We start from the raw sequence: 14,971 nt of genomic DNA on the forward strand, positions 1-14,971 counted from the left end.
AAAGCGATGGTAAATCCAAAATGTTATGACTGTCGCCAGTGAAGCATAGGAGGAGAAATCTTCTAATGCCGCATACACACGATCAGAAATTCGGCCAGCAAAAGACCGATGAGAGCTTTTGGTCGGAAAATGTGACCGTGTGTATGCTCCATCGGACTTTTGCTGGCCGAATTCCAGCCAGCAAAAGATTGAGAGCATGTTCTGAATTTTTCGGTCGGAAAAAGTTCCGATCGGAAATGCCGATCGTCTGTAGCAATTTCTACGCATGCTCGGAAACAATTCAATGCATGCTCAGAAGCATTGAACTTAATTTTCTCGGCTCATCGTAGTGTTGTACGTCACCGCGTTCTTGACAGTCGAAAGTTCAGCAAACTTTTGTGTGACCGTGTGTATTCATACCAAGCTTGAGCGGAATTCCGTCGGAAAAACCATCCAAGATTTTTCTGACAGAAAATTCGCTTGTGTGTACAGGGCATTAAGGATTAGAGGAGAAATCTTCTAAAGGGGACATCTGTTCCAGTGAAAATGGGGAGAGATTTATTTTGGTGAAGATTTTTTCTCACTTGCTGTTGTGTCTCCTGGGCAGTAACTGAAGGTAAATCTCCCCAACTTAACTTGCTGCATATTTTCACTGGCAAGTTGTACACTTTCAGAGCACTTGAAGCACAAGTTCTAGTTGACACTTTTCCAATTTGAAGCAAATTTGCGTGGCAAGTCTCTAGCAAGTCCGGCAAAGTGGCCAACGGATCACTTCCTGTTTGCAATTTCTCTAAGGAGACACTGTGATTTGAGCAGTTTTGAGGGGATATATAAACTAGTTTAACATCTGACACTAGAGGACCCCTTGATAACGTCCAATTGGATGAAACGCGTCGGGGAGGAGACACTAGGGCTGATGTCAGGCAACTTTCCAATATCGGGTCAGTACCCCACAACAGATTGCAGATCTACACTGAGTGCATGTTTGCTGCTGTAATGGCAGCCTGATTTTTCGGTGAGTGTCCATTTCATAGGGGTGCGGTGGATGATTCTGGATCACTGTACTGGATCACCTCTTCACTTTTCAAGTCACCAACAATTTTTTGTGCACATCTTTGCACTGAACTATTGTGCTTTCACTAATACGTTTATATTGCTGATCCTATCATAGGACTGTGCATTTAAATAAAAAATTTGATGTTTCATTGTTGATTTTCATTTAAGATTGGACATATATATATATATATATATATATATATATATATATATATATATATATATATATCTCGTATTTATCGGCGTATAACATGCACTTTTTTCCCCTTAAAATCAAGGGAAAATCAGGGGTGCGTGTTATACACCGATCCACCGCCGATTGTGAGCCTTTTGGCGGCTTTTGGCCACTCTCTGCGGCTTTTGCCTGCTTTCGGACATTCTCGGCAGCTTTCGGCGGCTCTTGCAGTCCCGCGTAAGCCGCCGAAAGCCACCGAGAGTGGCCGAGACACGCCGAGAATGGCCGAGAGAGGCCGAAAGCCGCCGAGAGCCACTGAGAGCGGCGGCGCCATTTTTAAACAGCAGCTCTGCAAATGACACAGGGGCCAGGCTGCAGATTGACACTCACAAGGCTGCAATGATGGACACTCACAAGGCTACACTGACACCGCTGCAATGATGGACAAGGCTACAGATGGACACTGACAATGCTACACTGATACTGACAAGGCTGCAGATGGACACTGACAAGGCTACACTGACACTGACAAGGCTGCAATGATGGACAAGGCTACAGATGAACACTGATAAGGCTGCATTGATGGGCATTTAAATGTAAGTCTTTTTCCTTAAACTTCCCTCCTAAAAGTTTTTTTCCTTAAAATTCCCTCCTAAACTTCGGGTGCGTGTTATACGCAGATAAATACGGTATATATATATATATATATATATATATATATATATATATATAATTTTTTTTTTTTTTTTTTCACAGTTTTTTGGACTTTATTTCAATGTGCTGTCCATTTATAACACAGTATTCACATTTCATCGCTGTTCATTTACTTTTGGCACTACACACTTTTTCTTAGGTCTCTAGCAAGAGCAGCTGCAGTGGTGAGTCTACTCTACAACAAGAGCTCTGCAAGTCTACAGTATGAAAATTCAGCCACAGTGACCCCTGTGGTGGGATGACTATTGCACAACATAACGGAACCAGAACTTGCAGCAGACTTGCAGAATGTTTGCAAAGAAAGTTGATCTGGAGTCATGCAATGCAGACTTTGTGCATCAAAATTGTGAAGCCTGCCAATTTTAGCAATAGCTTAGCAAGTCATTTGCAAACTTGCAGCACAATTACTTGCTATCTGGGCACTTGGTACACAGAGGTAAGTTTTACACTGTCCCCTTAAGGTGTGGATGGATGCCGCACACTGCATTCCCTTTATTCTGCAAGGTCCATAAAATGATATCAGTGGAGTTGTATGGGCGTATGAAGTAAAAATAAAGATCCATTTGAGCTTTAACATCAATCCAGGCTACAATACCCCTTGCACTCAGGCTTTCACACTGGGATTGCAGCTGAGGCTTTTTTCAGGCGCTTTACATGCGCTACTTTTAGCGCTAAAGCGCCTGAAAAATGCCTCCAGTGTGAGGGTCTTAGGTCTATCATGACCTCGATTTTATAGGTCAAACCAGGTGAGCAGATTGAGGTGAAGGTGTGCAGAACAAGTGGTGATTGATAGTGGAAGATTGGTGTGGAGCACAGGATTGAAAATAATTGGGACTGTATTATATATCATGGGACATTTTTTCACTAAAGAAGATTTATCAATTAATGATAATGAGCATACAGTATTTAAACATTGCTGCATTGAATCGTGAAGTTTGCAGGTTTGATTGATAGTGTATGGAGCACTGGATAATCACAGCAGCAGCAAATGGGATTCATATATGGTAACACCAAAATAAGGGTGATATTGGTTGATTATATTTTGTGGTTTATGTAATTTGGTTTTGCAGAAGTTATATAATTTTTCATAAATGGCTTACAAGTATCCAATAAAATTACACTTTTTTGTAATACCTTCTGGTTCTGGGGCCTCCTGACTGCATGGGCTTTTTTCTGGATAAGGTGAACTTAGCTACTGCTTACATGTGTTTGACCAGTGGGAACAAGGTAATTGAACAAGCTGAAAGCTAATTGGTTACTATGCACAGCTGTCTGCTCCAGTTTTAGTACAATTCCTCCAGTATAAGTCCTACTATTAGCATGTAAAATCAGTTCTGCACTCAAGATACACTTAGCCTCAGCCTAAAAGTTGACTTTGTGCATATATTTCCTTTTTCCACCCCCTGGCAATGGCGTCCCCCCCCCCCCCAACATTATGCTGTGCCCCACCATGTGCCCCCCCCCCTATTAAAATTTTTTTTTTTTTGTTTTACAAAATGGCAATGTCTAAGAGGGAGAGCGTCCCCAGTCAGCTCCTGCGGGTGATTCCTCCCCCCTCCCTCTGCTCGCTGACACTGCATAATGTGAGCGCTCACACAACCATGGCCACCCGATCTGCTCCTTCCCCTGCATCCTCATTGGCAGGGAGAAGAGCGAGTTGCAGGAAGGACTCCACCAGGACTCTCAGTTACTGAAAAGACAGACTGATTTCTCCCGTTCTTAGGACAGGAGAACCAGCCTGTAAATTCCAAGAGATGCCAGACCAGCACTGTCAATTGCAGGGGCAGGACAGCAAGAGAAGGCTGGGGAACCCCACAGTGGCAGAACACCAGGGCCTGGTGGCAAGACAACCTTTGCAACCCTGACAGTTCTCCCACTGCTTTGGACCCTTATATTTTCTTGGTATGCTGGTGACATATATCTCTTGTTTTCTGCCACCTGGAGGGAAGGGAGCTTACTGCAGAACATGTGAAAGGGCCGTTATGGGATCGTAGTAAAGGGCCCCAGGATATATATATATATATATATATATATATATATATATATATATATATATATATATATATATTTGCATTTTAAAGTTGCCCCCCTACTTTTGTCCCTGTCCCCCATGTGCCCCCCCTAAATATGAAAGCTGGAGACGCCACTGCCCCCTGTCTCCATTAATGTCTAGCTGAGTATGACATTAGCCCAGCTCCTGGAACCTCCTGGGATATGTAATGTGGACGTCTTCACCTGAGGCATCACACAATTCTGGAGGGCAGCCTTTTGCTGTGTCATCAGGACCTGGAAGAGGCAGCAGGCTTCTGATGTTGTAAAAGACTGGGACTGTAGCATTAGCACTGCAAAACAATGCTGAATTTGTTGTGTGTGTGTATATGTGAATTGAGGATACCCCAGCCAACCAGGTAAGATGTGATTTAAAAAATGTCAGGGGGGAAGGGAATTTCTCTTTAAGGCCCCATGCACACTTTACATTTCCTGAATGTGCAGCAAGGCATACAGGAAGTGTGCGTTTTGCAAACGTGTGCCACACTTGTACCCCTAAATGTGGTTAGCAGATGTGTTTTTGCAGTGCGTCTTGTTGTGCAGCAATCACACTTTGAAAAAATATGTGACTCTTCATGCTTGAAAAGGTGCCAATAGGGAAGTCTATTCATGTGAATAGGTTGCCCTATGTGTGATTCGCTGAAATGTTCACAAAATGAATGCAAGTGGGGATGCGTGTTCCCTTTATGTGAAGTGCAAATGGGGCCTAAAAGCTAACTTCAGGATAAGTAAAAATGCTCCATTGCTCTTCACACGGCAGGGGTTAAATCATAGGTTTGCGCAGCCTATTGCATTATGGTGTGCACCTCAAAGCTCAAACACACATCCCTTTCTCTGCAGCCTCAGCTGCACAGGACAGGGATTGAATGGAAACTGCTCTGTGCTGAGCAGCTTCCTGTTCATTCACAAACTGAAGCATAGTGAACAGTTTACTATGCTTCAGTTATGAATGAACACAGTGAGTGTTCATTTAAAAAAGCAAAATAGCAGTTAATTACATATTTACTAGCCCCTTCTCCTGCTCTCCATCCTGAAACATTCCCCGCAGCAGTCGGGGAGGAGGGAAGCCAGCAGCACTGCGGGGGCAGGGGGGCCAACAGGGAGGGAATTGGCACCGCACAGTGATTAGGCTGTGCCCAGGTACACCCGCTGCGCACACCTATGGGTCAAATGCTTGCTTAGGTCTAGGTGACAGGAAAAGCAGTTTTACTTGCCCAATCTTCTGCTCCTATAGCAGGCAGCACTCTCCTATTCTCCAGTGGTGGACTATTCCTTGGTACCTTCCTGCCCAATGCAGGGCTATGGGCTCTGCTTTAGACTCTGATAGGGATCTTAAGTCGCCCATAGATGAGTCTTTTTTTTTCGTTCAACCAGTTGATCAAAGAAATTGACTTGAAATTGATCCTTCCATCCACCCATTTGATGCGGATGGGGGAGTCCTCCCCTCTCAGCCATTGTATTCTAATGGCAGGGAGACTTCCCTACCCTCTGATTACACTGATCAGCACTGCAGTCTATAGCCAGCAGTTCTGATTGAGTGGGGAATATCCAATATGGCCATACATGGATGAAAATTTGGTCGGTCCCTGCAGAACTGGTCGAATTCCAATCCATGTATGGCCGGCTTTAGAGCATCAGTGTGGGAGAGAAGAAGCTGTGATGATTGGTCCTAGAGTGCAGGGGGGGCCTAAGAGAGACGAGGATCAGGTAAGTAAAATTGCCCCCAGACATAAATGAGCATTTAAGGCTGGGATCACATCCAATTGGCATGACAGGAGAGTGTGACTGGCTCTCAATGTAGCCCGTTCACACATCACCGTGGCAGCCGCGGAGCACACTGCAGAGTGGTCCTGTGCATCTTTGGCTAAGTTTCAGGTCCGAATTCAGCCAAAAATTCAGGCCTGACTCGTCCCTGAAATGGAGAACAGGAACGCACCGGACCCCTGCTGTGAGCCGCATCCGTATTAGGTGTGAACCCAGCCTTAAGCTACACTAAACTCTGGTTTAAAAATATATTCTATTTAAGTTGTTATTCCTAGAAAAATTTCTTCTATTGCTCTTTCAAATGCCTTTTTTTTTTTTTTTTTTTGCTGCTGTGATCTGACTTCCTGTTAGAGGGTGGCTACACCTATTCTCCATGGTCCCTGTGTATGTAGGAATGTAGCCACACTCTCTTGCATGCTTTTTAGGTGGACCGTGGGATTTACTGTGTGTGTATCAGGGACATAAAAAAAAAAAAAAATCGAGGGTCATAGCTTGGCGACCTGGCGTCACAGAGACCCCAAATTTGGGGGGTATGTAGCCTACGTCCTACCCCATCACTGGTTTGGGGCTCCTATGACCTGTGGTTCAGGGGCGGATCCAGAGTCTAGTCTTGGGAGGGGCACTGCCAGAAATTATGTTTTTTTGCAGGCAATTTATCGAGGCAATGGCTGGTGTTAGTGCTTTCATCATCACGGCACCATGGTTGTTATGGTGTCAGGATGATTGAAGAGCATTATTTATATTATTACATTGTAATATAAAATGAAATGGTTCAACTCACCATAATGCAGAATCTGTGGGAGCCCCGAGTGTGTCACTTTCCACGTCGACCTGCCTTCAGATGCAGCTTGTCACTTGCCACGTCACCTGCCACATGCTGCTGATTGTCACTTGCCACGTCACCTGCCACATGCTGCTGATTGTCACTTGCCAGGTCCCCTGCCACATGCTGCTGATTGTCACTTGCCAGGTCCCCTGCCACATGCTGCTGATTGTCACTTGCCAGGTCCCCTGCCACATGCTGCTGATTGTCACTTGCCATGTCACCTGCCACACATTGCGGATTACACTTGCCACGTCACCTGCCACATGTTGCTGATTGTTACTTGCCACGTCACCTGCCACACATTGCGGATTGTTACTTGCCACGTCACCTGCCACACATTGCGGATTACATTTGCCACGTCACCTGCCACATGTTGCTGATTGTTACTTGCCACGTCACCTGCCACACATTGCAGATTACACTTGCCACGTCACCTGCCACTGTTGCTCATTGTTGTTGGCCTGCTAAGGTGCAGATTGTCAGAGTGAAGGCAGGCAGCAGAGAGATGATGTAATCTCTCTGCTGCCCACGGCTGTACAGTGAGGGCGGAACTGCAGTGATGCAGGGCGGGCGGTGAGAGATGATGTCATCTCTCTGCTCCCCGCCCGCCGGCTCACTGACTGGCCAGTCTCTCCGCTCACCTGTGGACCGGCCCGCCCCCTCACTCAATGTCTGCCCTGCACGCCCGCACACTCAGCTGGCGACACCTTCCCCACTCGTCCGCCGGCGCCGACCTGCCCGCTCGTTAACATGCACACACGGCTGGCAACCCCCCCCACTCGTCCGCCGGCGCCGACCTGCCCGCTCAGGCTCTCTCTCACCTGGCCCGCCTGCTCGTTAACCGGCACACTCGGCCTCCCGCCCGCTCACTCATCCATCCGCTGACTGGTCTGTCACAAATTTCTCGGAGGGGGCAATTGCCCCGTTGCCCCCCCCCCTGGATCCGCCCCTGCTGTGGTTCCAGAGATATGGGGCTCCTTGCACAGCCTGTCAGGAGCTACATACAGAGCGGCCACTTTAAATACAAGCTGGCACACACTAAGGGACAGGGACAGTGTAAAAATAAAAAATATAATTAATAATAATAAAAAAAGAATTAAAGTGCCCCATCCCTCAGTGCTCACGCACAGAACTGAACGCATACGTAAGTCATGAACGCATACGTAAGTCAGTGTACAAACCACACATGTGAGGTATCGCTGTGATCATCAGAGCGAGAGAAATAATCGTAGCATGAGACTTCGTCTGTAACTCTAAACTGGTAACCTGTAGAAATTTTTAAAGCATCGCCTATGGAGATTTTTAAGTACCGTAGTTTGTCGCCATTCTACGAGTGTGCTCAATTTTAAAGCGTGACATGTTGGGTATCAGTTTACTCAGCATAACATCATCTTTCACATTATACAAAATAATTGGGCTAACTTTACAGTTTTAAATATAAAAATAAGTGGTGTAGCGCTGATCCTCACTAAACAACCATGTGTAAAAGGTGAATAAAAAAATCCAAGTGTCAAATAAAACTTATCATAGACCAAAGTGGGGAAATACAAATAAAAATAAAACCAGATCACGTGACAGCAAGTAGCAAATATCAAATCTAAAAATTAGTAATGTTAAAAGATAGGTGAGGGTGAAATGAAACCTCTAAGCGATAAGTGCATCTAACCATAAAGTGATAATACCATAAGCAAGCATATATGGATAAGAGGAAATAATATACACTGTGTGCAAATGATGCTAGGAAAGTGACAGTGTGCAATGAACATTAGCAATCATAAATATCATAAACAAGCATATAGGGATTGGTATACACTGTGTGCAGATGACACTAGGAAAGTGACAGTGTAAAATGAACATTGGCAATCATGTGGGTCTGGGCCCCATATTAATAGGTGACATAGGTGCAAAAAACATCCATCCAAGTGGGTGAGAGATAATAATTAATAAATGTCCCATTTGATATTTGCTACTTGCTGTCACGTGATCTGGTTTTATTTTTATTTGTATTTCCCCACTTTGGTCTATGATAAGTTTTATTTGACACTTGGATTTTTTTATTCACCTTTTACACATGGTTGTTTAGTGAGGATCAGCGCTGCACCACTTATTTTTATATTTTTTACTCTGTAGGTCAGGTGTGTACCCTTATCGGTGCTAGCAGCTTTTCCTGGTTTAGCCTTTTTCCGTATTTGATAGTGCGGGAATAATTTTATTCTTTTAACTTTACAGTTTTGTTTTTTTTTTAATTCAAGAAAGTACATTTCTTCCAAATTGCATTTGAAAGAGCACTGTGCAAATACAGTGTGACATAAAGTATTGCAAAGATTGCCGTTTTGTTCTCTTGGGTCTCTGCTAAATATATATATATATATAGATATATATCTCATTTGGGGGTTCTTAGTAATTTTCTAGCAAAAAATATGGATTTTAACTTGTAAGCAACAAGTGTCAGAAAAAGGCTTAGGCATGATAGGGTTAAACAGAAAAATTCGGATTGATGATGACTTCATTGGTGACAATATAGTAAAGTGACAGAGTCTTGTGCTACTATGACTATGTGCACACCCTGAGCAGCGGTGGATGTGTAATGCCCCCCTCTCCCCTCATATACAGAGAACACACAGCCCCTCCAATGACAGCTGTGGAGGGAGAAGCCATTGGGCTGGTCAGGTGACCCCGGAGGAATGTGTGGATGTTGAATTACAAGTGTGTGTGTGTAGGGGGAGACTGGGCGATCTGCACAAATCCTCCAGTTCTCTCCTCACACTCTTCTACACCTTGACTGACAGCCTCCTCTGCCAATAGCAAGACAGCTCCCCCGCCACTCAGCCAATCAGCTGTTGCTCAGCACCCAGAGAGGCTCGGTTCATCCCAATCCCCGGGAGGAATGAGGAGGAAAGTTGGGAGCAGAGGAGCGAAGAGTCGGGTCACCATGCTGCAGGAATGAACGCTGACTGGGACCTGTGAATGGATGTGTCTGTCCGGGGCTCTACTCTACTCCCTGCTCGGGATGGTGAGTGTGTGTGTATGTGGAGTGGGCTTATACACCCAGGGTAGTGACGTGTCTGCTCAGAGGGATACTCTATGGACATAAAACTCTACACTCATTGTGTATGGTCCTATACTCACTGTATACGGTCCTACACTCATTTGTATATGGTCCTATACTTACTGTATACGGTCCTACACTCATTGTATATGGTCCTATACTTACTGTATACGGTCTTACACTCATTGTATATGGTCCTATACTTACTGTATACGGTCCTACACTCATTGTATATGGTCCTATACTTACTGTATACGGTCCTACACTCATTGTATATGGTCCTATACTTACTGTATACGGTCCTACACTCATTGTATATGGTCCTATATGTACTGTATACGGTCCTACACTCATTGTATATGGTCCTATACTTACTGTATACGGTCCTACACTCATTGTGTATGGTCCTATACTTACTATATACAGTCCTACACTCATTGTATATGGTTTTATACGTACTGTATATGGTCCTACACTCATTGTATATGGATTTATACTTACTATATACGGTCCTACACTTGTATATAGTTTTATACTTACTGTATATGGTCCTACACTCATTGTATATGGTCCTATACTTACTGTATACGGTCCTACACTCATTGTATATGGTCCTATACTTACTGTATACGGTCCTACACTCATTGTGTATGGTCCTATACTTACTATATACAGTCCTACACTCATTGTATATGGTTTTATACGTACTGTATATGGTCCTACACTCATTGTATATGGATTTATACTTACTATATACGGTCTACACTTGTATATGGTTTTATACTTACTGTATATGGTCCTACACTCATTGTATATGGTCCTATACTTACTGTATACGGTCCTACACTCATTGTATATGGTCCTATACTTACTGTATACGGTCCTACACTCATTGTATATGGTCCTATACTTACTGTATACGGTCCTACACTCATTGTGTATGGTCCTATACTTACTATATACAGTCCTACACTCATTGTATATGGTTTTATACGTACTGTATACGGTCCTACACTCATTGTAAATGGATTTATACTTACTATATACGGTCCTACACTCGTATATGATTTTATACTTACTGTATATGGTCCTATACTTACTGTATACGGTCCAACACTCATTGTATATGGTCCTATACTTACTGTATACGGTCCTACACTCATTGTATATGGTCCTATACTTACTGTATACGGTCTTACACTCATTGTATATGGTCCTATACTTACTGTATATGGTCCTACACTCATTGTATATGGTCCTATACTTACTATATATGGTCCTACACTCATTGTATATGGTTTTATACGCACTGTATACGGTCCTACACTCATTGTATATGGATTTATACTTACTATATACGGTCCTACACTCATTGTATATGGTTTGTATATGGTTTTATACTTACTGTATACGGTCCTACACTCATTGTATATGGTTTTATACTTACTATATACGGTCCTACACTCATTGTATATGGATTTATACTTACTGGTCCTACACTCGTATATGGTCCTACTCTCATTGTATATGGTCCTACTCTCATTATGTTCCTACACTCACTGTGATAGTATATATACAGTATCTCACAAAAGTGAGTACACCCCTCACATTTTTGTAAATATTTTATTAGATCTTTTCATGTGACAACACTGAAGAAATTACACTTTTCTACAATGTAAAGTAGTGAGTGTACAGCTTGTATAACAGTGTAAATTTGCTGTCCCCTCAAAATAACTCAACACACAGCCAATAATGTCTAAACCGCTGGCAACAAAAGTGAGTAGACCCCTAAGTGAAGATGTCCAAATTGGGCCCAAAGTGTCAATATTTTGTGTGGCCACCATTATTTTCCAGCACTGCCTTAACCCTCTTGGGCATGGAGTTCACCAGAGCTTCACAGGTTGCCACTGGAGTCCTCTTCCACTCCTCCATGACGACATGGCCTCTGACTGGTGGATGTTGGATACCTTGCACTCCTCCACCTTCCATTTGAGGATGCCCCACAGATGCTCAATAGGGTTTAGGTCTGGAGACATACTTGTCTAGTCCATCACCTTTAGGCCTCATGCACACTGGATGTTTTTGGACGTTTTTACAGCTGCTGTTTTTGGCTTCAGGTGTTTTTTTCTACAGTCAATAAAATCTTCAGCATGTTATCCTATGTGTCCATGCACACATAGGCTGTTATCAATGGTTTTTGGCTGGAAAAAAACCCCAAAACTAGTAGGTTCTGAGAGGAGGTTTTCAGCTGTAAAAACGCGGCTCACCAGCGTTCTTTAACGTTTTTTGATCCATTGAAAAAAAAAAAATGCTTTTTTTAATAAACGCTAAAAAAGCTATTGAAAAACTCACTGCAAAGCTACTGGCGTTTTTTATAACATTGTGGGCTTTCTTGTGCATCATCTTTAAAAGAGGCTTCCTTCTGGGATGACATGCAGACCAATTTGATGCAGTGTGTGGCGTATGGTCTGAGCACTGACAGGCTGACCCCCCACCCCTTCAACCTCTGCAGCAATGCTGGCAGCACTCATACATCTATTTCCCAAAGACAACCTCTGGATATGATGCTGAACACGTGGACTCAACTTCTTTGGTCGACCATGGCGAGACGTGTTCTGAGTGGAACCTTTCCTGTTAAACTGTCCTGTATGGTCTTAGCCACTATGCTGCAGCTCAGTTTCAGGATCTTGGCAATCTTCTTATAGCCTAGGCCATCTTTATGTAGAGCAACAATTCTTTTTTTTTTCAGATCCTCAGAGAGCTCTTTGCCATGAGGTGCCATGTTGAACTTCCAGTGACCAGTATGAGAGATTGAGAGCGATAACACCAAATTTAACACACCTGCTCCTCATTCACACCTGAGACCTTGTAACACTAATGAGTCACATGACACCGGGCCCAATTTGGACATTTTCATTCAGGGGTGTACTCACTTTTGTAGCCAGCAGTTTAGACATTAATGGCTGTGTGTTGAGTTATTTTGAGGGGACAGCAAATTGACACTGTTATACAAGCTGTACACTCACTACTTTACATTGTAGCAAAGTGTCATTTCTTCAGTGTTGTCACATGAAAAGATATAATAAAATATTTACAAAAATGTGAGGGTGTACTCATTTTTGTTAGATAATGTACATAGATAGACTTCTACACTCATTGTATATAGTTCTTCACACATGGGAGGGGGGATTTACTAAAACGGGTGCAGCTGTGCATAGTAACCAATCAGCTTCCTGGTTCTTTGTCAAAGCTTAATTGAACAAGCTAAAGTCAGAAGCTGATTGGTTACTATGCACAGTTGCACCAGATTCTGTGTACAGTCATGGCCAAAAGTTTTGAGAATGACACATACATTTTCACAAAGTCTGCTGCCTCAGTTTTTTTTATGGCAATTTGTATATACTCCAGAACAGCCTTTTTCAACTAGGGTGCCTTTAGGTGTCTTCAGGGTTACCTTGGCAAAATGTCAAAAAATTGCCTAAAAATTGTATACAAGTCAGTGGGTGGATCAAGCCTGCCTTCTAGTTATGCAAAGCCAAAAGTTTCCATTGTGCACCATTACAACCTTCTAGCCCCTGGCGCCCAGTTCTAACAACCAATGTTGTTATTGGTTGATAAGGGGGATGCCAAACGCTTGCACAGAATCCTTGTTTGCCACTCCCTGTCAGCACTGGGGACTTGGTCACATTAGCTGAGTGAGAGAGAGAAACTGAGGGAGAAGAGAAACATGGGGATACTAGTCAGTACCACTGTGCAAAAGTGTATTTGCTTTGAAAGAATAAATCACCTTTAACGTTGGATGTCTTATGTATGAGGATGTTGCTGCTTTATGTAAAACTGTTTTTTACATTTTGCAATGGGGTGCCTCGAGATTGTGCAGAATTTTAAAGGGTGCCTTGACTGAAAAAAGTTTGAGAAACACTGCTCCAGAATGTTATGAAGAGTGATCAGATGAATTGCAATTAATTGCAAAATCCCTCTTTGTCATGAAAATGAACTTAATCCCATAAAAAAAAACATTTCCACTGCATTTGTGAAGAAGGCTTCAAGGTGCCCAAGAAAGCCAGCAAGCTCCAGGATCGTCTTCTACAGTTGATTCAGCTGCAGGATCGGGGCACCACCAGTGCAGAGCTTGCTCAGGAATGGCAGCAGGCAGGTGTGAGTGCATCTGTATGCACAGTGAGGTGAAGAAGAGCAGCAAAGAAGCCACTTCTCTCCAGGAAAAACATCAAGGACAGATTGATATTCTGCAAAAGGTACAGGGATTGGACTGCTGAGGACTGGGGTAAAGTCATTTTCGCCAATGAATCCCCTTTCCGTTTGTTTGGGGCATCCGCAGAAAACCTTGTCCGGAGAACAGAAGGTGAGCGCTACCATCAGTCCTGTGTCATGCCAAAAGTAAAGCATCCCGAGACCATTCATGTGCGGGGATTCTTATCAGCCAAGGGAGTGGGCTCACTCACAATTTTGCCTAAGAACACATCACATGAAGAATGGTACAAAAACATCTTCCAAGAGCAGCTTCTCCCAACCATCCAAGAACAGTTTGATGAGGAACAATGCCTTTTCCAGTATGATGAATCAACTTGCTATAAGATAAAAGTGATAACTAAGTGGCTTGGGAAACACAACATTGACATTTTGGGTCCATGGTCAGGAAACTCCCCAGACCTTAATCCCATTGAGAACTTGTGGTCAATCCTCAAGAAGAGGGTGAACCAAAGAAAACCCCACAAGTTCTGACAAACTCCAAGAATTGATAATGGAAGAATGGGCTGCCATCAGTCAGAATGTGGCCCAGAAGATGATTGACAGCATGCTTGGGTGAATTGCAGAAGTCTTGAAAAAGAAGGGTCAACAAACAAATAATGCAAATATTGACTCTTTACATAAACTTAATGTAATTGTCAATAAAAGCCTTTGACACTTATGAAATGCTTGTAATTATACTTCAGTATACCATAGTAACAGCTGACAAAAAGATCTAAAACCACTGAGAGACAGAAGACTTTGTGAAAACTAATATTTGTGTCATTCTCAAAATGTTTGGCCACAGCTGTACAACAGTTTTAGTAAATCTCTTCTATTGCATATAGTTCTACACTCATTGTATAGCAGCGGTTCTCAACCTGGGGGTCGCGACCCCCTGGGGGGTCGATTGCCCATTCTCCAGGGGGTCGCGAATGCTGGCCGAGACAGACCCGAAGTTACTGCCTGAGTCCGTCCGTCTCGGCCAGCGAGATGTCACTTCCTGGAGAGGAGGGACTACACGGAAGTGACGTTCCGTCGCCGCCATCTTGGTACTCTCGTCCGCAGTAAGGCTTAGACTTAGAAGTCGGCAAGCGGACATCTTTGTACA

The 14,971-nt window shown here is 43.5% G+C and overlaps 1 protein-coding gene across 3 annotated transcripts in view; it reads left to right on the forward strand.

Moving 5' to 3' along the window:
• The first annotated feature begins 9,253 nt into the window (after positions 1-9,253).
• Positions 9,254-14,971, forward strand: part of ARHGEF10 (Rho guanine nucleotide exchange factor 10) — a 276,309-nt gene continuing 270,591 nt past the window's right edge. For 2 of the 3 annotated variants that reach the window (XM_073626640.1, XM_073626639.1), the window contains exon 1: positions 9,254-9,576. Coding sequence is in view for 1 of the 3 variants with exons in the window: in XM_073626639.1 (XP_073482740.1) it covers positions 9,531-9,576 (46 nt within the window). In the remaining 2 variants the exon portion in view is untranslated. The remainder of the gene's footprint in view (positions 9,577-14,971) is intronic. The other variant, XM_073626637.1, reaches the window with a different exon arrangement.

The sequence above is a fragment of the Aquarana catesbeiana genome, linkage group LG04 (assembly GCF_042186555.1).
Source record: "Aquarana catesbeiana isolate 2022-GZ linkage group LG04, ASM4218655v1, whole genome shotgun sequence".
In the NCBI taxonomy this organism is placed as follows: domain Eukaryota; kingdom Metazoa; phylum Chordata; class Amphibia; order Anura; family Ranidae; genus Aquarana; species Aquarana catesbeiana.